The sequence below is a fragment of the Chelonia mydas genome, chromosome 11, assembly GCF_015237465.2.
Source record: "Chelonia mydas isolate rCheMyd1 chromosome 11, rCheMyd1.pri.v2, whole genome shotgun sequence".
Lineage (NCBI taxonomy): Eukaryota > Metazoa > Chordata > Testudines > Cheloniidae > Chelonia > Chelonia mydas.
Genome location: NC_051251.2, coordinates 75,689,894 through 75,711,061, shown reverse-complemented (window position 1 = coordinate 75,711,061; position 21,168 = coordinate 75,689,894). Strand labels below are relative to the sequence as shown.

At 50.0% G+C, this 21,168-nt stretch overlaps 1 protein-coding gene across 1 annotated transcript in view; it reads left to right on the top strand.

Annotated features, from left to right (window-relative positions):
• Positions 1-18,416, top strand: part of FTCD (formimidoyltransferase cyclodeaminase) — a 40,965-nt gene extending 22,549 nt beyond the window's left edge. The window contains exons 6-14 of the mRNA XM_007066686.3: positions 4,682-4,819; positions 5,767-5,898; positions 8,103-8,164; positions 9,802-9,931; positions 12,585-12,746; positions 14,070-14,113; positions 14,655-14,793; positions 15,719-15,814; positions 18,201-18,416. Coding sequence (XP_007066748.2) covers positions 4,682-4,819; positions 5,767-5,898; positions 8,103-8,164; positions 9,802-9,931; positions 12,585-12,746; positions 14,070-14,113; positions 14,655-14,793; positions 15,719-15,814; positions 18,201-18,287 — 990 coding nt within the window. The 3' untranslated portion in view covers positions 18,288-18,416. The remainder of the gene's footprint in view (positions 1-4,681; positions 4,820-5,766; positions 5,899-8,102; positions 8,165-9,801; positions 9,932-12,584; positions 12,747-14,069; positions 14,114-14,654; positions 14,794-15,718; positions 15,815-18,200) is intronic.
• The last annotated feature ends 2,752 nt before the right edge of the window (positions 18,417-21,168 follow it).

The following is a 21,168-nucleotide window of genomic DNA, read 5'->3' as shown; positions in this document are numbered from 1 at the left end:
TGTCAATCTCTCATGTGATCCAACAGCCTGAGAGCAGCAGGGGGGGCTTGCCAAAGTGAGCTCACAGACAGGAGAGATTTCAGGATGGACTCCCTTGTCTGACAGTGGGAATCTAGTGCTCCACAGGATGGGAGTGTATCTGAGCAGGCGATTAGAGGGATCCATCTGGAAGGAGATTGAGGGTGGGTTTCTGGGGCTGAGCAATGGGAGGCTGGACACCGAGGCTGTCACCATAAATAAAACAGGATGCACTTGTTTGTTTGTTTGATTTTTTGTTGGGGGAAACGTTACTGGTCTCTGGCCAGGTTGCTTTCAGCATAAAACACCTGTTTGCTGGAGCTAGGCTGTGGGTCTGTCTACACTGCAATGCAGCATGTGAAGACAAACCCAAGCTCGCTTTGGTCTAGATAGTGTGGGTACCCATAGCAGTGTAGCTGAGCAGCATGGGTTAGCCACTGACGTACATATCCAGCCTCCCGCATGGGCTTGTGCAGTCTATGCTGCTGCCACTTCCCTGCTATTGTTCTCTAGCTAGATGAAAGCTGCCTCAGGCGTGTCTACGTATGCTGCAGTCACTAGTGCCTAGCGCCGTGTGGAAATACCCTCAGTCAGTCTGGCAGGAGAGCTTAAGGTCTTTGTTAGCGTAACGCAAAAATGCACTGCAGAATATTGTACTGGAATGCATAGTCTGGGCAGAGCAGACGTAACATGGAACCACTGAGCCCAGCATGTCTGACTACAGCCAGGGGATTCCCAAACTGTACCATAGAATCTCTATGGATAGTAATTCCATGCTCGAATAATAAGAATCTAGAACTAGGGGTATATTACTGACCACCTGACCAGGATGGTGATAGTGACGGTGAAATGCTCAGGGAGATTAGAGAGGCTATTAAAATAAAAAAACTCAATAATAATTGGGGATTTCAACTATCCCCATATTGACTGGGTACATGTCACCTCAGGAGGGGCTGCAGAGATAAAGTTTCTTGACATCTTAAACGACTGCTTCTTGGAAGAGCTAGTTAGAACCCACAAGGGGAGAGGCAATTCTTGATTTAGTCCTAAGGAGAGCACAGGATCTGGTCCAAGAGGTGAATATAGCTGGACTGCTTGGTAACAGTGACTATGATATAATTAAATTTAACATCCCTGTGGCAGGGAAAACACCACAGTATCCCACCACAGTAGCATTTAATTTCAGAAAGGGGGACCACAAAAATGAGGAAGTTAGTTAAACAGAAAGTAAAAGATTCAGCGAAAAAAGTGAAATCCCTGTAAGCTGCGTGGAAAATTTTTAAAGACACCATAACAGAGGCTCAACTTAAATGTATACCCCAAATTAAAAAACATAGTAAGAGAACAAAAAAGTGCCACCGTGACTAAACAACAAAGTAAAAGAAGCAGTGAGAGGCAAAATGGCATCCTTTAAAAAGTAGAAGTTAAAGCCTAGTGAGGAAAATAGAAAGGAGAAAAAACTCTGGCAAGTTAAGTGTAAAAATATAATTAGGAAGGCCAAAAAATAATTTGAAGAACAGCTAGCTAAAGACTCAAAAAGTAAGAGCAAATTTTTTTGTAAGTAAATGAGAAGCAGGAAGCCTGTTAAAGAACCAGTGGGGCTGTCAAGGTTCCTTCCCCACTCTGAACTCTAGGGTACAGATGTGGGGACCTGCATGAAAACCTCCTAAGCTTACTTTTACCAGCTTAGGTTAAAACTTCCCCAAGGTACAAATTAATTTTACCCTTTCCCTTGGAATTTCCACTGCCACCACCAAACTTTAACTGGGTTTACTGGGTAAACGTAGTTTGGACACGTCTTTCCTCCCAACCCTTGCACCCCACTTCCTGGGGAAGGTTTGGTAAAAATCCTCACCAATTTGCATAGGTGACCACAGACCCAAATCCTTGGATCTTAGAACAATGAAAAAGCATTCAGTTTTCTTACAAGAAGACTTTTAATAGAACTAAAGGAATCACCTCTGTAAAATCAGGATGGTAGATACCTTACAGGGTAATTAGATTCAAAACATAGAGAATCCCTCTAGGCAAAACCTTAAGTTACAAAAAAGATACACAGACAGGAATAGTCATTCTATTCAGCACAGTTCTTTTCTCAGCCATCTAAAGAAATCATAATCTAACACATACCTAGCTAGATTACTTACTAAAAGTTCTAAGACTCCATTCCTATTCTGTCCCCGGCAAAAGCAGCATATAGACAGACCCAGACCCTTTGTTTTTCTCCCTCCTCCCAGCTTTTGAAAGTATCTTGTCTCCTCATTGGTCATTTTGGTCAGGTGCCAGCGAGGTTACCTTTAGCTTCTTAACCCTTTACAGGTGAGAGGATTTTTCCTCTGGCCAGGAGGGATTTTAAAGGGGTTTACCCTTCCCTTTCTATTTATGACAGGGGCCACTGGACGATGGAGATGCTAAAGGAGCACTCAAGGACGATAAGGCCATTGCAGAGAAACTAAATGAATTCTTTGCATCCGTCGTCACAGCTGAGGATATGAGGGAGATTCCCAAACCTAAGCCATTCTTTTTAGGTGACAAATCTGAGGAACTGTCCCACATTGAGGTGTCATTAGAGGAGGTTTTGGGCCAAATTGATAAATTAAACAGCAATAAGTCACCAGGTCCAGATGGTATTCACCCAAGAGTTCTGAAGGAACTCAAATGTGAAATTACAGGACTACTCACTGTCTTCTGTAACCTATCATTTAAATCTGCTTCTGTACCAAATGACTGGAGGATAGCTAATGTGACACCAATTTTTAAAAAAGGGCTCCAGAGATGATCCCGGCAATTACAGGCTGATAAGCCTGACTTCAGTACTGGGCAAACTGGTTGAAACGATAGTAAAGAAAATTTTCAGACACATAGATGAACATAATTTGTTGGGGGAGAGTCAACATGGGTTTTGTAAAGGGAAATCATGCCTCACCAATCTACTAGAATTCTTTGAGGGGATCAACAAACATGTGGACAAAGGAGGATCCAGTGGATATAGTGAACTTAGATTTTCAGAAAGCCTGTGACAAGGTCTCTCACCAAAGGCTCTTAAGCAAAGTAAGCTGCCACGGGATAAGAGGGAAGGCGCTCTCATGGATTGGTAACAGGTTAAAAATAGGAAACAAAGGGTAGGAATAAAGGTCAGTTTTCAGAATGAAGAGAGGTAAATAGTGGTGTCCCCCAGGGGTCTGTACTGGGCCCAGTGCTATTCAACATATTCATAAATGATCTGGAAAAAGGGGTAAACAGTGAGTGGCAAAATTTGCAGATCATACAAAACTCCTCAAGATAGTTAAGTCCCAGGCAGACTGCGAACAGCTACAAAAGGATCTCACAAAACTGGGTGACTGGGCAACAAAATGGCAGATGAAATTCAATGTTGATTAGTGCAAAGTAATGCACATTGGAAAACATAATCCCAACTATAGCTATAAAATGATGGGGTCTAAATTAGCTGTTACCACTCAAAAGAGAGATCTTGGAGTCATTGTGGATAGTTTTCTGAAAACAACCACTCAATGTGCAGCGGCAGTCAAAAAAGCGAACAGAATGTTGAGACTCATTAAGAAAGGGATAGATAATAAGATAGAAAATATCATATTGCCTCTATATAAATCCATGCCACTCCCACATCTTGAATATTGCGTGCAGATGTGGTCGTCCCATCTCAAAAAAGATATTTTGGAACTGGAAAAGTTTCAGAAAAGGGCAACAAAAATGATTAGGGGTATGGAATAGCTGTCATCTGAGGAGAGATTAATAAGACTGGGACTTTTCAGCTTGGAAAAGAGACTACTAGGGGAGATGACAGAGGTCTATAAAATCATGACTGGTGTGGAGAAAGTAAATAAGGAAGTGTTATTTACTCCGTCTCATAACACAAGAATTAGGGGTCACCGAATGAAATTAATACGGAACAGATTTAAAAAAAACAAAAGGAAGCATTTTTTCATACAACACACTGTCAATCTGTGGAACTCTTTGCCAGAGGATGTTGTGAAAGCCAAGACTATAACAGGATTCAAAAAAGAACTAGATAAGTTCATGGAGGTTAGGTCCATCAATGGCTATTAGCTAGGATGGACATGGATGGTGTCCCTAGCCTCTGTTTGCCAGAAGGTGGGAATGGGTGACAGGGGATGGATCACTTGATAATTCCTTGTTTTGTTCATTCTCTCTGGGGCACCTGGTATTGGCCACTGTCAGAAGACAGGATACTGGGCTAGATGGACCTTTGGTCTGACCCACTATGGCCGTTCTTATGTTGTTAGGTTCTTATCTGTGCACACCGTCTTTAGCCTGTAAGTTCCTTAGAGCAGGGACCTGCCATTTCTATTAGTATGCAAGGCCCCATGCAAACCTATGGAGCAGAACAAATAACTAGAGGAGAGTTGGTAAGGGTCACAGTCCCACACCATTAAATCTGTACAAGTAAATATGAAGGCAACTTTATCCGTTATCAGTAGGGACTCTTCTTCCTTCATAGTACAATATCTGGCTGCTGTTACTTCTGGGTCATCAGCAAACCCAAATATGTGGGCTAGTGGCCTCCAGTTGTGTATCAGTCAGTTCCCCTCATCTGCAGAATGCTTTCTCTCTCACAGACTTATTCCCAGGGTTGAGTTGGCTTGTCAGCCACCACAGCTCTGAAGTGTGTTGTTCTTTGCAGCCGGGGCGTTTGAAGAAGGTCCAAGGCATGGGCTGGTACTTGGATGAGGAGAATATTGCCCAGGTTTCTACAAACCTGCTGGACTTTGAAATCACCTCCCTCCACACAGTCTATGAGGAGGTCTGCAAAGATGCCCGGGTGAGTTGCACAGGTGCTATGCAAGTTTGAAGCAGCTTTACCCAGCGCAACCAGCCTCCTTCAGAGAAGTAAAATTACAGTCAAATTGCCCGTGGCTGGTGGAGAAGGAGAAAGTTCTCGCACCTATGGCATGAGAGCTTGTCTTGTAGGAGGTGTGTGTGTGAATACACAGGGAGCCACAACCTACCCTCCATACTTAAGGCATTAAGGGAGCAGGAATGTGTGCCTCATGAGACGTGCCAGCTGCTGCACCGTCCCCTCCGTGCTGGCAGTCACGTGGCATGGGACAGCGGCATGGCCAAGTTTGTTGGCCTAGGCTTAAGATGTGTGAGCCTATACAGGGAACACCCTGGACCCCAAGGCTATTTGTGGGCTCCCCTCTGCTTCTGTACCCTACCTTCAGTGCCTTTCGGGAGGGAGTCCAGATGGCCTCGTTTGGTGAGTTGCCAGCTATCCTCTCCTCCTCTCATGTTTTCAGGAGGCTGCTAAATGGTGTACACCCACTTCTTATCCCTTAGGGAGCCAGCCAGCCAGCCCACTCCCTCCCTCCCCTGTACAGCCTTCCTTGGCATTTCCCCATAAGCACCAGGCACACTGGGATGTCTACCCCTTGGAGTGAGGGGCGTGGTGGCAGCAGGCCCCCGTGGTGACATTAAGGTCCCACTGCTGTAGAACTGGGGGCGAGGAGGCGAGCAGGTGACCAGCTGCGCAGACCCTGTGTGCTGCGGATGGGACTGAGGGGTCAGTTGGCTGGGTCCAAACAGCAGCAGGAAGGACCAGCAAAGTGAGATCTCTGACTATGAGTCCCAACCCCTAGAATGGGAAGGGGCCTGCTTGAGTCTGGTGCACCCCTTGGCGCGGATCAAGAGTCGGGGGCAGTGGGAGAGGTGGCCAGGCAGGGAGGCTGTAATGCTAAAGGGCTGTTAAATGCTAGTCCTTGTTTGCAGGAGCTGAGCCTGCCTGTGGTGGGCTCCCAGTTGGTGGGGCTTGTCCCCAAGAAGGCCATGCTTGATGCAGCAGAGTATTACATTCAGAAAGAAAACCTCTTCATCCTGGAGGAGGAACAGAAAATCAGACTGGTAAGGCCAACGCCCATTGACATCCCTGCTCAGAAATCTTTCCCTGGAGGGAACTGCAAATGATAGCAGCTGAGCTGGCAGCTTCTTGCCTGTGAAAGGGTGTGATGGGTTTCCCTGGGGTGCAACCTGGAACTGGGGTACTGCTGAGCCCTCTGACATACCAATCTGGGCCCCATCTCACACTGTGAGGCTGTGACAAGCTGCAGACTGCTCCCGGTCTTACACTCACACAAACATCTACACAGGCAGGGACACACCCAGCTGCAGTGACATGAATGCTTCTCCTCAGCCACTCATGAATTAACAACGGAGAGGCCCCAGACAGCTTCCCCCAGCTCCACCGCCTAGGACCCCAGAGCTGTACCTTCTTGCCCTGGTCAAAGGCCCGACCAGTATAAGTTTATTACCCAGTCCTCCCCTCTCTCAGTGTGGAGAGGACCATGCACCAGTTTTTATTCCTGAGCAGATTCCCCAAGCACTTCTAGCAAAACACACTGTTTTAGGTAAAAATATACAAAACAAATGTCTCAACTGCAGAAAGATAGATTTTAAGTGATTATAAGTACTGAGCGTACAGATCAAAGCGGGTCACATAAGAAATAAAACAAAAATGCAATCTAAGCTTTATAAACTAGGTAGGGTTTGAATCAAGCGGTGTCTCACCCTGTTAGCTCGTACAAGCAGGTTACAGCTTTTACATACGCAGGCTGGAATTCTTCTGTCCCACGTGAGACCTCCTTTTCCAGTTCAGTCTTTGTTCCTAAGGTGTTTCCAGGTGTTCAGTTGCAAGGGGAGTGAGGCCAAGTGATGATGTCACTTCCCCTCTTTTATAGCTTCTTCCACCTTGCTAGAAAGATCTTTGCTCATGACATGGGGTTCCGCTCCACTCTCCCCTGGCCCCTGGTCAAGCATCTTCCATTGCCTACACGTGATCCCTCTGGGAAACCTCCATCGTAAACAATTCCTGAGATAGTCCCTGAGCGTGTGGATTCCCCTTAATGGGGCCATTAATACTGTCTGGCTTCTTCATTGTTGTACCTGAAAGGCTGGTTGTGGGTGTTCCCAGCCTCACAACATATTTCAATAACACACACACAGCAAAACTTCATAACTTCCCATACAATGACAACACATACAATCCAACCGGATATTAATGTTCAACAGATCAAGACTTTTAGAATGATACCTCACAACGCATACTTTGTACAAAACATAGCCTAATTATATGACAGTGGTGAATATGGGAGTGCCAGGGTGTTGTTTTGGGGCACAGAGGGTCACAGAGGGTCAGGCAAAAAGCAATGGAGCAAAATCAGATCTGTCTTTTCCTTTCCCACCAGAGAATATGAAAGATTTGGAGGTTCCTATTTATTCCCTTGCTCAGAAACCAAACCAAGCCCCTGAGGCAGATAAAACTCCCAGTGACATTCTGAAGAAGGACTTATTGCTGTGAATGAGACAGCATTCATTGGGTTAGGTTCCAAAGGGATGTTCAGTGACTTGGGAGGTTGGAGAAGTGCTGTGTGGGAAAGCAACCTGCTTAATGTCCTTAAGGAATCTATTTCTGTGTGTATTGGGTTTATTAAAACTCCACAGGAGCTTCCCAGAGCCTTACCCAAGTGGCAACTGTTTCCTTGGCCCACGGGATAATTCATTTTCCACGTGGTAGGTATCATGATGTATGGTGCCCTTTAAAAATAATATACAAAGGGAAAATGAATCAGCTTTCAGGGTTTTAAAGACATGGTGCTGTATTTCAAATGCCATGTCACGCTTCGTTAGAACCAAAAAGGACCAGTTTTGTTTAGCTCTGATATCACACTTCGGGTTAATGTCTTGCTAAGGCATTTTGAATAGGGTGGGTGAAAATCCCTAGATAAGAGTTAGTTAATTACGATGATGATGATGAGGATGGTGATGGACAGCTTGGATGGATATCAGAACATACTCATGGCTGGAACCAATTGTAGGTTACTAGCTTTGATACTGTTCCTTGTAAAAACTTAACATTGATTTTTAGAAACGTGTACATGACCCAAGTGTCCCAAGTGAGGCCAGTCCTTACTGGCTGGATATTTACATCAAATCACTCGCTCGGAATTCCTGGCCATCCGATGAGCCCTGGAACTGAATATTCTCCCCTAGAAGTGAGCAAGGCTAATATGTTGACTTTGCCTTGATGAATGTGTCTTTCTTCATTTCAGGTAGTCAGCCGGCTGGGCCTGGATTCCTTGTCTCCATTTAACCCCCAGGAGCGCATTATTGAGTATGGACACCTTGTCCATTTTTTTTGTCACTCTCCTTGTTTGTAGCCCAGGAGAATAGCTGGTGACTCAATTTACTGTTGCTCAGATCCCAAAGTAGCACAGTCTTCCTGGGATGCCATTAGGAACTCATTTGTGTTCCTACAGGGTTTAAAATGCTCCTGGCTGCCCAATGAAACGTTGATTTCAACAACATTTTTAATGGGAAAAAGTCAAAAAGAATCGCTTTGATTTTCTCATTTTGTTTCACTAACCCTGAAATGTTTCATTTAGATAAGGTAAAAAAGTTTTGGTTCAACTTTATCACTTTAATTTTGTTTTGACTTTAAGTTTTTAATAAAATATAATGTATGTTACACTTAATAGTTGACATATTTATATATAACATATGTTAAAAATAAAATGAAACACTGTCAAAATGACACATTTTTACCTTATTGAAACAAAACAATCTGACTTTATTGAAATGAAACTTTTCAGTGGTCCCAAATCAAACTTTTTCAGAATTTTGATTTCATAGGAAATTTCAAAATTTTGGCTTTTTGTTCTAATTCAGAACGTTTTTTTTCTTCATAATGTCAGAATTTCCCACAGGCAAGAAATTCCAGTGTCTGCCGAGTTCTAGTACTGGACAATGAAGTGCTGGGTTTAGACAGCACCATCAGGAGCATCCAGGGTTTGCTTAGCAATCAGCATACCCTGGCTTAACATGCCACTGCATATCCAGTTTAGCCAGCGTGGGTGTCTACACGTGCTGCACTCACACCTGCCAATCGCAGTGCAGACACACCTGCAGGGTTGTATGCTGCTTCCCTTCACCATAGTATCTAGCACCTTGCATGTAAAGTCATTAGCAAGAGCAAAGTTCCTAGAGGACTTCATGGAGTCTCTGGTTTATTGTGGAAGGGCTGTTTCCAAGAGGAAGGGTTTGCAACGTTTCCTAGAGCTGGTCAGACTCTGGAGGACTGTTCTGTAGCTGGATACCCTCCACTGGCCTCCCTCCCACCCTCACTCATCATTGGCCATTGTAGGCTGAGCCCAGCTGGTGGCTGTCCCCTGAGAAGAGCAGCATGGTCATTCCCCATGGGGTTGGGGAAGGATGCCTTGGCAAGTGGCAGTGCCCAGTCCCTTCTCTGCCCTGAAGAGCAGCTCTTCTCATTTCACGGCACTGCTGCCAGCTCCGAGACGCCTCTGCTCAGAGCAGTGGAGGGGATTTTTAAAGGGGAAGAGTTGGATTTTTGTGGTTATGGTTCATGCGTTGCAGGAGAGAGGAACGATCCCTCCTGCCAGAAGTGTCTCCACTAAGGGCTCCCCACGCAGGCCCTGGAATAAGCAGTTCTCCTTCAGGATAGGCTGCTGCTGGTTTCCATTTCCCAAACTGGGGTGGAGTTTCTCTCCACAGATATAGCCCCGAAAGGCCCAGTGAATTCAATGCAGCTCCTGGCTGTGATGGTCTAGGCCTGAGGGTGCCACATGGGACCCCAGTTCCGGTTTCTGGTAAAGGAATTATCAGGGCATGCTGGGAAGAGCCGTCGGAGCATGGCTGGGGCTGCTCAGAGAGCCTGGCTTCCCTGCAGTTGCTTGACACTCTGGCCTGGAGCAGGGAAGGGCTGAGTTCCTCCTGATTTGCTGTTGGCAGGTACCTGGTGCAGAGCGGCCAGGCAGACGGAGGCTTGGTGTCCAAGTCTCTCCACACGTTCGTGCGTGCCGTTGGTGCGAGGTCAGCAGCTCCTGGGGGAGGATCGGTGTCTGCAGCAATGTCTGCTCTGGTAGGTTCGCGCTTGGCTCTCCTGTGTTACAGCAGGGCGACTGCTTCCCAGCGGGGTGGAGAGCCTGCCCTGGATGGGGTGGGAGCCCACTCTAAGTGAAACCCTGACATTATCCACAAGTGAGTAGTAGGAGAAACTGTAGCCCCGGGGTTCTCAAACTTTTGTACTGGTGACCCCTTTCCCATAGCAAGCCTCAGAGTGCGACCCCCCGTTATAAATTAAAACACTTTTAAATATATTTAACACCATTATAAATGCTGGATGCAAAGCAGGGTTCGGGGTGGAGGCTGACAGCTCATGACCCCCCATGTAATACCCTGCGACCTCCTGAGGAGTCCCGACCCCCAGTTTGAGAACCCCTGCTGTAGCTCGTCTGCCAGGGGGTGTTGGCAGCAACAGGGGCTGGGGTCACTATCTAGGGGAATCTCTTTAACAATGCACACCAGAACTGGCTCGAGCCCCCATCTGGAAAACTACACACTGCCCCGGGTGACTCTAAGAGGCCTCTGCTGCTGCTCACTTGCAGCCATTGTTCTCGCCGCTGCTTGCTGCCACCTTTGCCACTGTTCACCGCTGTCTCTGCTGGCTCCCCCCCTTCTGCTTGCCACGGGCTGCTCCCCCTAGCTGCTGTGTTAGAATCATAGAACATCAGGGTTGGAAGGGACCTGAGGAGGTCACCTAGTCCCACCCCCTGCTCCAAGCAGGACCGATCCCCGACTAAATCATCCCAGCCAGGGCTTTGTCAAGCCTGACCTTAAAAACTAAGGAGCAGGCCAAATGATGGAACTGCAGAACACTGCAGATCTGCCAGCAGATCGAGGGACGTGATCGTTCCCCTCTATTCGACACTGGTGAGGCCTCATCTGGAGTACTGTGTCCAGTTTTGGGCCCCACGCTACAAGAAGGATGTGGAGAAATTGGAAAGAGTCCAGTGAAGGGCAACAAAAATGATTAGGGGTCTGGAACACATGAGTTATGAGTAGAGGCTGAGGGAACGGGGATTGTTTAGTCTACGGAAGAGAAGAATGAGGGGGGATTTGATAGCTGCTTTTAACTACCTGAAAGGGGGTTCCAACCAGGATGGATCTAGACTGTTCTCAGTGATAGCAGATGACAGAACAAGGAGTAATGGTCTCAAGTTGCAGTGGGGGAGATTTAGGTTGGATATTAGGAAAAACTTTTTCACTAGGAGGGTGGTGAAACACTGGAATGCGTTACCTAGGGAGGTGGTGGAATCCCCTTCCTTGGAAGTTTTTAAGGTCAGGCTTGACAAAGCCCTGGCTGGGATGATTTAATTGGGGATCGGTCCTGCTTTGAGCAGGGGGTGGGACTAGATGACCTCCTGAGGTCCCTTCCAACCCTAATATTCTATGATTCTATGATTCTATTTTTTTTTAGTACTTTACGTTTAACACAGCACTGAACTGTATTGGCTTTTCGTGTGTGTCTCTGCGGCTGCCTAATTCCGCATCATAGAATATCAGGGTTGGAAGGGGCCTCAGGAGGTCATCTAGTCCAACCCCCTGCTCAAAGCAGGACCAATCCCCAATTTTTGGCCCAGATCCCTAAATGGCCCCCTCAAGGATTGAACTCACAACCCTGGGTTTAGCAAGCCAATCCTCAAACCACTGAGCTAAAACTCCCCCCTTCCAGTTCTAAATGAGGCGTGTAGTTGACTGGTCAGTTCATAACTCTGGTGTTTGTAACTCTGAGGTTCTACTGTAGATGAAACAAAGGCTCCCCATTGAGTCCAATCATCTCCATCTTTAAACACTACAGGGAGGATCAGATGCCGTCTAGGACTCTTTAAACAGAGTTTACACCTCCAGACAGGAACACCCATTTCCCCCCCCCCCCGACTTGGCTTTGGCATCACTACCTGTGGTTAGCAAGTGAGGGTGACCCCCCTCAAGTAGGACATATTACGTGCTGTTTTGCTGCCCTTTTCTCGTACAATAAGAACAACATTTCATTACCGCGTATCCAACACTAAAGTGAATTTTAATCCAAAACAGCCCAAAGCAGATCCATCTGCTGAGCACCTTGGCAGATTAGGCGTGTCTATGCAAATGTGGCCTGCTCGTGAGGTCTTTTCCCCCAGTCCATCACTAGATGGCAGGGGAGAGCTCATTCAGACCCTGACATTCATCACCTTTGACAAATAATACCTTTGCATTTGGGCCAGTGTAGCCACCTGGCCGAGGTCACTGAGGAAGCCTCAGAAGCCAGGTGCATGTAACGAGCAGGCGCCCCCTTCCAGCAGCTGTCGGGCAGTGCAGAGTGCACTCTGGGCTGGTGGGCCTCTTGGCAATGGCACGTGGCAAATCAGCCTCCTGGGTGGCCCAGTGAAAGTGATACGTGGTAACTGTTGTACTCACTCGCCTGCGTCTGGCGTGGTCTCACTGCTGGCTTCACGTTCAGCTCTCTTCCAAATAGCGCTTCCTGGCTGGTTCTTTAGTGCCCAAGTATCCCTCGTCCTTCATCTGAGTGTCTCGCTGCACTCTCCCTGGGCAGGTTGGGGGCTCTTTGCCCAGTCGCGGGCATGGTGGTGTGTGTGTCGTGGGGGGAATGGCAATGGCAATCCACTCAGGTTAATGTCTCTTGTGGCTGGAGGAGAGCACGCGCATGGAGCTTTCGCCATTTCTCCTTGCAGGGGGCAGCTCTGGGCTGCATGGTGGGGCTGATGTCCTACGGGAAGCGTCAGTTTGAGGCACTGGAATTGGTTATGAGGAAGCTGATCCCTCCGTTCCATCAGGCCATGAATGAGCTGATCGTCATGGTGGACACGGACTCACTTGCCTTCAGCAGTTACATGGTGAGTGAGGTTTCTAAGCACTGCACAAGCTACACGTCTCTCCATTTCTCACCCCTTTATATCTGGGGACTGCTCGCAAGCCTGCTCTCTCCCTGGTCGTTCCCATAGCGTGATGCTCTGGGTAAAGCTAAGGAGCTATGCTGGGACTCTCTGCAAAATTTTGGCTGACTTGATAGTTGCCTGTGGTAGATTTCCTACTTAGCCCTGCTTAGGTGGAGGGCTGAGCTTGCCAATGTCTCCTGGGCATAGACATAATGACAGGTAGAGAGGACCAGATCCTCCGCTAATGTGAATCCCTGCAGCTCCATCAGTGAGCCTGGGCAGAGTTCAACCAGCTGAGGGCCTGGCCCTGAATTCTGAAATGAAACAGTGCGATAAGCCAGAGTTCAGGAAAGGTGCATTGTATCTAACTAAGAACAGCCCCAAAGCCAAATTAATACAACAAACCAAATCCATGCGGATGACATTCCAGTGACCTTACAGGATACATCAAAGGCGGATCCTAAAATCTCTCACGATTTAGCTGTCTTGTCTGTGCCGAGAGATCGGCTCCACGGATCAGGCTGCGAGGAGAGAGGCAAGCAAAGGACTCTTCCTGCACAGAGATACGTACAGGGCACACCAGGGTGCTGCTGCGTAACAAGAAGAGACCCACGACAGAACGAGCACAAACCAGTTGAATGGGAGGATGACGTGGGCTGGGACGAGGGGCAGAGAAAGCACTGCACAACATGTGAGCCCGCCCCTCACAGATCCACAGCCTGCTTGAGTGCCCAGGGTGCCCGGAGCTGCTCCTGGGGCCCTGCCCCACTAGTTTTGCACTCTGGCTCCCCATGGTTGCATTGCAGCCATCACACTGAGCCATCCGTTCCCACAGGTGTTCAGGCTGAGAGTCGCAGCAAAGAGTGACCGGAAGGGTGGCACACCAAGGAATGTCCTTCCGTGCCCAGTGGGACAGATTCCCTCTGGCACCAGCACTCGGCTAGGCAGAAGAGCAAAGAGAAGGGGGCAATTCTGTCTTCTTCATCCCAACACTGAGGGTCCGCCCCAGCTTGATGTGAACTAAGCAACTGCCGGGCAACTTTACTGTGCACCGCAGGGCAGCGTCCTCAGTGGAGGGTGTCTGGCATGTCACTTCAGCCAGCAGTGGGATATAAACACCCCGCCCGGATGGAAACATTCCCCCTTTGTGCAGACAGGCCCATGCTGGGGTCAGGCAGCGGGGAAGGGCGAAGGCTCAAGGAGCTGTACTTTATTTGGGATAGTTCTTCCATCTCCAGCATCTTCGGTCTGATGCATGTTTGTTTGTTTGTTTCTCAACAGGATGCAATGAAGCTGCCTAAGAACACGCCAGAAGAGAGAGAAAAGTTTGTATTGTGTGAAGAGCTGAAATACAAACTCTGGCGTATGATCCCCTGGGGTAGCCGCTGGAATGAGCTGAAGCCAATGGCCTGACCCAGAGCTACTGAAGTCAATGGAGGGGCTCTCATTGGCTTCAGTGGGCTGTGGCTCAGGCCCTCATTTTGTGTGTGTGTGTGTGAGAGAGAAGGAAATCCTCACACCATACTGCAAAGCTAAAGTTTGGCTTCCCTCAGGCTTCTTATGGGGGCAGCAGACTCAGTGAGTTGCCCTGAATGGTGGGCGTTTGGGTGGATTTTTTTGGACATTTGTCCTATTTTCAGTGTTTGTTAATCATTCTTTGTGTATGCCCCATGCTCTGTGGAAAGGCATATTGTTAACTCATCACAGGGTGGATCATTTTTGGATGAGCAAATAGAACCTAAAACCAACGTATTTGCCTAATGGTTTGGCCAGACTAGTGTCCATGGTGTGATATCACCCCTTCTCACAATGGTTTCCTTGCTTGCCTTTTGCAGTCAGGTTGACTTTATGTCTTGCCTTTCGCAGGCGCACAGCTGCTATGCAGCAGGGGCTGAAGAAGGCTGTAGGTGTCCCCTTCTCGCTGGCAGAGAAAGTGAACGCCTTGTGGCCCATGTTAAAAGAGATGGCTCAGTATGGGAACCTCGCTTGCAAATCAGATCTCCAGGTACTGGCCTGAGCGCTGGCAGTGGGCTCCGAGTCTTTCGCAGCTCTTTAAGAAGTTTGGCCCAGCTGGCGTGCGGAATGGAAGAAATCTGCCTTTGAGCAGTGGGAGGACTTGTACAGATTCTCGTTTATGTTGTTAGGAAGCAAACGGTCTGTCGATCACTGGTACTTGTATGACTCCCCTCACCAGACTGAGCACTTACAATCTGTAATGCAATCCTCACCTCCCCCTGGAGGGTATTACTGCTAATAATAAATAAGGGGAACTCAGGTCTAGAGAGACTAAGTGACCTGCCCAAGAAATTTGTGATTGAGCAGGGAACTGATCCTACGTCTCCCAAGTCCCAGGCAAGCGCCCTGACCACTGGACCATCCACTTCTCTGCCCAAGCACTGGAAAAATCCCGGTGGTGGCCATAATTTTTCTGACTTGCCACAGAAGTGCAGTGCCCCAGAGTCTGTCCCGCATCCCCTGCTGTCTTGTACCAGCAAGGTCCAGTGGCCAGGCTGCCAGAATGAGAGGTGGAGGACCTGCCAGTGGCTCATTTTCTGAGTTTGGGCAAGTCACTTCAGCCAATGGGTTCAAAGTTAGCCACTGATTTTAGCTGCCTAAATTTTTGGCAGGTTCTGATGGCCAAAACCAGTGGCATCTTTAGAAAATGTTGATCGTCGGAAGGGGACAATAATGCTCCCCTCCCTTGAGATCTACATCTGACAAGTGCCACCTCATGGGAAGTTTGGAGTGTTGGTCTGAGTATCAGTATCTGGACACGATCCACTTCCTGGGCCAGATCTTTGTGGGTGTAAATCAGCCTCAGGCTGTTGAGGTTGGAGGAGCCGTGCCAATTTACAGCAAGGAAGGGGCCGCCCGGCATACGTAAGCTATACAGGTAGCCCCTCACACATGCCTTTAACACTTGCATTCAGGTGGCAGCTAAAGCACTGGAAGCGGGAGTGTTTGGTGCCTATTTCAATGTGGTGACCAACCTGAAAGATATAACGGATGAAGCCTTCAGGAAGGAGGTAGGTCGCTCCTCCCGTTGTCCCCCAGGCCCTTGCTGGGGACACAGGGTCCCGAGGAGGCGTAATGTGTCTGAACCTTCACCTGTCCCTGGGCTGTTGCCCGGTGGGGGAGAGATGTGTCAGGCAATGGCACTGCAGGCTAGAATTACACCTCTCCTGTGGATACTCTCTGTGCCCCAGTTCATCCCTGCTCCAGGGGGGAGCCCAGCGTAGGGCCCCCTACCCTGAGGGCTGCCTAACCTTGTGTCTAGCTGCCAGAGTGCTGTAGTCCTTATGGCAGCCTGGGAAGAGCTGGGATGTAGGAACAGGCTGTCTCTTGTCCCCAGCACCCTCTCTCCTGCCCCCTGGCTGGCCCAGGAGCTCCTGCTGGGGGGTAAAGGCCCCACGAAGTAGTTCTTTGCTCTGGAGGGGGAAGCAGCCCACTTAGCCCCGTGTATGGCGTGCACACTGAGTCTGTCCCTCAGCCTTCCAGAGAGAGCCCAGGGAGTAATTCACAGTGCCACCCCAGGGCAGTCTGGGCACTGCTTCTGCCTCTTTGCCCCCTGTAGGGCACGGGCTCTTCTGCTGCTCCCCTGCCCTTTCGGGAATTTAAAACAATGGGCAAGTTCAAGGGTATGAGAGAAGCACAGTTAGTACACTCCAGCCAGCCAACCTTGCACCATCCCAGTGAAACACTGGCCCCTTCTCAGAGCCGCCCTGCCCGGCTGTGTCGCTTGTGTGGTATCTGGTGCATCTCAGGGCGCCATAGCAATCAGGAGCCTCCCGAAGCCGGATCAGGGGAGCTCAGACAAATGCCGCATCTCTTGCCCTGGCTTGTTGGGCCATCCAACACACCAGCTCCATTGCCCTGCTGCCTGGGAAACGACTTGTACGCCAGCCATCCTGTGGCACTCCCTGCTGCAAGGACCAGAGGATACTCTGTGGCCCTGTGGAGGGACAGGTTTTTCATTTCCTTTCCAATCTCACTTGTTCCGGTGCTGGTCCACTGTGTGCTGGGCTCCTTGCACGGGGAAACTGAGACCCGCAGGACGGGAGGAGAGAAACGAGCCCGGGGCCTGCAGAAAGTGACAAGCTGTTGAGCCGCTAGGCACAAGTTTCAAAAGGTCCCAAGTGACTTAGGAGTGTAAATCCGGAGCCATAGTCTCCTAAGTCACTTAGGTGCTTTGGAAAATGTTACCTACTGCTGGAACCATCAAAAGCCACAGGCCTCTGAGCCCCTTTTGGGGAGAAAGTGTTGAAGAATCAGGAGATGGGGGGATGGGGGAGGGCGCTGCTTATCTGACCTCGCCCAATAGTGACTTCTCATGCTGCTCACCCACTAAATGCCCAATTCAGGCCAGCTGCCTTAACCACATTAGCACTCACACCCACTTTGAACCCATTTACACCATGCACGTAACTAGGGTTGCCAACTTTCTATTTGCAGAAAACAGAACACCCTTGCCCTGCCCTTCCCCTTGTCCGAGGCCATGCCCCTGCTCACTCCATCCCCCTCCCTCCATCACTCGCTCTCCCCCACCCTCGCTCACTCGCTCATTTTCACCGGGCTGGGGCAGAGGGTTGGGGTGCAGGGGGGAGTGGCGGTGAGGACTCCAGCTGTGGGTATGGGCTCTGGGGTGGGGCTGGAGATAAGGGGTTTGGGGTTCAGGAGAGGGCTCCAGGCTGGGGCAGGAGCTTGGGGTGTGGGAGGGGGCTCCGGTCTGAGGCAGAGGGTTTGGGTGTGGGAGGGGGTATGGGCTCTGGGCTGGGGTGCAGGCTCTGGGGTGGGGACGGAAATGAGGGGTTCAGGGTGTGTGAGGGGGATCTGGGATGGGGCAGGGGGTTGGGGTGTGGGGGTGGGGGCAGTGCGCAGAGCTGTCCCTCTGACTAGGAGCCAGAGGCAGACGCTGGCCGCGTCCCGGGAGTTGCACAGAGCCGGGTAGGGAGCCTGCCTTAGCCCCACTGCACCGACCGGACTTTTAACAGTCCCGTCAGTGGTGCTGACTGGAGCCGCCAAGGTCCCTTGTTGACAGGACACTGGGCAAACCGGACACCGGGCAACCCTACACGTAACTGACATCACTGCTGAGTTTGTCCCAAAGCGCGAACCGTTAACTGCAAGGGAAGCCTGCTGGGAGAGGGTGCTGGCCCGTTCAGCTGTTACAATGGATTGGGCGGGAAGCCCCTCTTTGGCCTGTGGGCGCTCGCGCCTCAGGCTGGGGGCGCGGGGCAGGCTCTGGAAACGTACCTCCCCTGTGCTGCATCCACATCTGACAAGGGACCCCGCCTGGGATGAGGGGAATATACACAGTGCAAGAGGGGGGACCCCCGGGACGGGGGCTGGGGAAGAGGAAATAGTTCCGCTGCCCTTTCAGTGGGAAACAATTCACTTTCTTTTTACACACAGACGCACGGCAGAGTCTCCAGCTTCTTGGTGGAGGCCCAGCAGAGCGCGGCGTTGGTCCTGGAGCTGCTGGAGGGCCGGGGGCAGTGAGAGAGGGGGGCCACTCGTTGGCAGTGCTAGGGCTGAGGCCTGGCTCGGCTGGCCCAACTGCACAGAATACAAACCTGAAATGTTCTCGCTCCTCTTGTGGTCTCGTCATGAGGTAGCTGTCCTTGCGCAGACAGACCATGCTCTCCGGTCCCGTAGACTTCACCCGTGGCCGGTGGCCAGTACTCTGGGTCAGGGCTTGCGGTGCGAAGGGATGTCACACCCTCCCAGGGAAGCAGTGTGAGCCGTGGAGGGGAGCTGATCAGTGGGGAACTCGAAGCTGCCCTGCAGCTCCCCGTGGGACGCCTTTCCCTCTACCTACTGCCTGGCCTGCCCATCCCTGCAACAGCATGGCTCCTATGCAGTGGCTTGGCCCTGGGTTCTCCCTGCAGCACCAGCCTTCCCCCTGCTGCAGCTGTGGGGTGGATTTCCACCTGTTACCACGCGGTGCAGGCAGCACAGAGTGGCTGTCCCCTGCCCTGCCCCTTCCCACCCCGTCCCCCCGCCAAAGCTGCAGAGTCTCCGTCATCTGCACAGGTGAGGCCTTGGAGGGCCAAAGAGAGATGGGACTGGGTAATGGTGGCCGAGCTCTCCCCCTCCCTGCCTGGGGCCCGTCGGCCCTGGTTTGCCCTCTGGAGGGGCTGGGGCTGCAGCAATGAGGCTGGGCTCTGGGGGAATAGGCTTATTTCTCTCCCTGTGACCTCATAGGCTGCATTTTAGGGCTTTTCCGGGGGGGGGGAGAGTCTCACATGCAGCACATGGGCTTTGCCGCACCAGGGCAGTGGCTCTAGCCTCGGCAGAGGCCAGGTGGTATCTGTGGCTGTTCCCGTACACACGGGGCGCCACCGCCAGTGTGGCCGGGATCCTCCTGCGAGGGGCGACCTTGGGTGCTCTGCCGGTGGGAAAAGGCCTGGCAGCACAACTCCAAAGAGCCAGACTGCCAGCGAGCCAGGGGCGACCAGCCCCCAGAACCTCCACAGAGGGGCTGAGGCAACTCCTGGGGAACTGCTGGCTTTGCAGACAGGCCCTGTGATCTGTTTGTGGGGCAAATCCATCCCACCAGTGGAGCAATTTGGAAGGAAAACCTCATGCCCCCCCGCCCCCCTACCCCTTCCAGCAAGGCTTTCCACAGGAGAGAGTGATCCGGCTCAGCACTTCCTGTCCCAGGCAGCCCATGACACCGGATCTCAGTGAGGACAAAGATAACACAGCCAGCCCTTGCCAAGAGGGCATGGTCCAGTGACTGGTAGGAAGTTTTACAAAGAATGAAAAGCCTCCTCTCTTCTTTCAGCTTCTCGTAACTCAGAGCTGCCCTGTTGTCTGACAACAGCCAACTTCCCCCAAAGTTCGGGGAGGTGTTTTGAAGAAGGAAGAGCTGGGGACAATAACCACGCATCCAATGGATACTCTTTCACCGCCTTAGCTATTTGGTTTCATGGGTCTTATAAGCAAAGGGAGAGTGACTGTGGTACTTTACTTTCTATAGCCCCCTCGCTTTCATGGAGTTCATCATGCTTGCAGATAACTTTGAAAAGAATGACCCAGTGCACCATTGTGCTATAATGTAAGGCCCTTACTTCAGAATGGCCATACAGGGTCAGACCAATGGTCCATCTAGCCCAGTATCTGGTCTTCTGACAGTGACCAATGCCAGGTGCCCCAGAGGGAATGAACAGAACAGGGCAATTTATCGAGTGATCCACCCCGTCATCCACTCCCCACTTCTGGCAGTCCGAGGTTTAGGGACACCCAGCGCATGGAGTTGTGTCTCTGCTGCCCATCCTGGCTAATAGCCATCGATGGACCTAGCCTCTATGAACTTATTTCATTCTTTTTTGAACCCTGCTATAGTTCTGGCCTTCACAACATCCCCTGGCAACTGGTTCCACAGATTGACTGTGCGTTGTGTGAAGACATACTTCCTTATGTTTGTTTTAAATCTCCTGTCTATTAATTTCATTGGGTGGCCTCTAGTTCTTGTGTTATGAGAAGGAGTAAATAACACTTCCTTATTCACTTTCTCCACACTAGTCACAATTTTATAGACCTCTGTCATATTCTCTCTTACGCATCTCTTTTTCAGCCTGAAATGTCCTGGGCTTATTAATCTCTCCTCATATGGAAGTTGTTTCATACCCCTAATAATAATTTTTGTTGTCCTTCTCTGTAGCTTTACCAATTCCAATCTATCTTTTTTTGGGATGGGGTGACCAGAACTACATGCAGTGTTCAAGATGTGGGCGTACCGTGGATTTAAATAGAGGCAATGTGATATTTTCTGTCTTATTATCTATCCTTTTCTTAATGATTCCCAATATTCTGTTCGCTTTTTTGACTGCCGCTGCACATTGAGTGGATGATTTCAGGGAACTATCCACAGTGACTCCAAGATCTCTCTCTTGAGTGGTAACAGCTAATTTAGACCCCATCATTTTATATGTGTAGTTTGGAAAACATAATCCCATGTGCACTACTTTGTATTACAAGAGTGAATTTCCCCTGCCATTTTGTTGCCCAGACCCCTGGGTCTGATACATGCCTGTCACAACATATGATGTACCTCCTCCAGTGCCCTAACTGCCCCAAATAACAACGGTGTGGGTGAGACCAGACAATCGCTGCACTCTTGGATGAACGCTCCCATCACCTGTGGGTGAACACTTCTCACAGAGCAATCACTCTATCTCCAACCTCTGAGTCCTCATCCTTGAAGGAAACCTGCACAGCACTTTCGTGCCTGGTACTTAAATTCATCATTTTGCTAGACTCAAAAAACCATGGTCTTACTAAAGACACTGGATTTATGGCTGATTACAACAATCGGTAACCCACTAACCCCCTCTTTTTGTCCTCTGACTACCGGGGTGTTAACGTGTTACTCCAC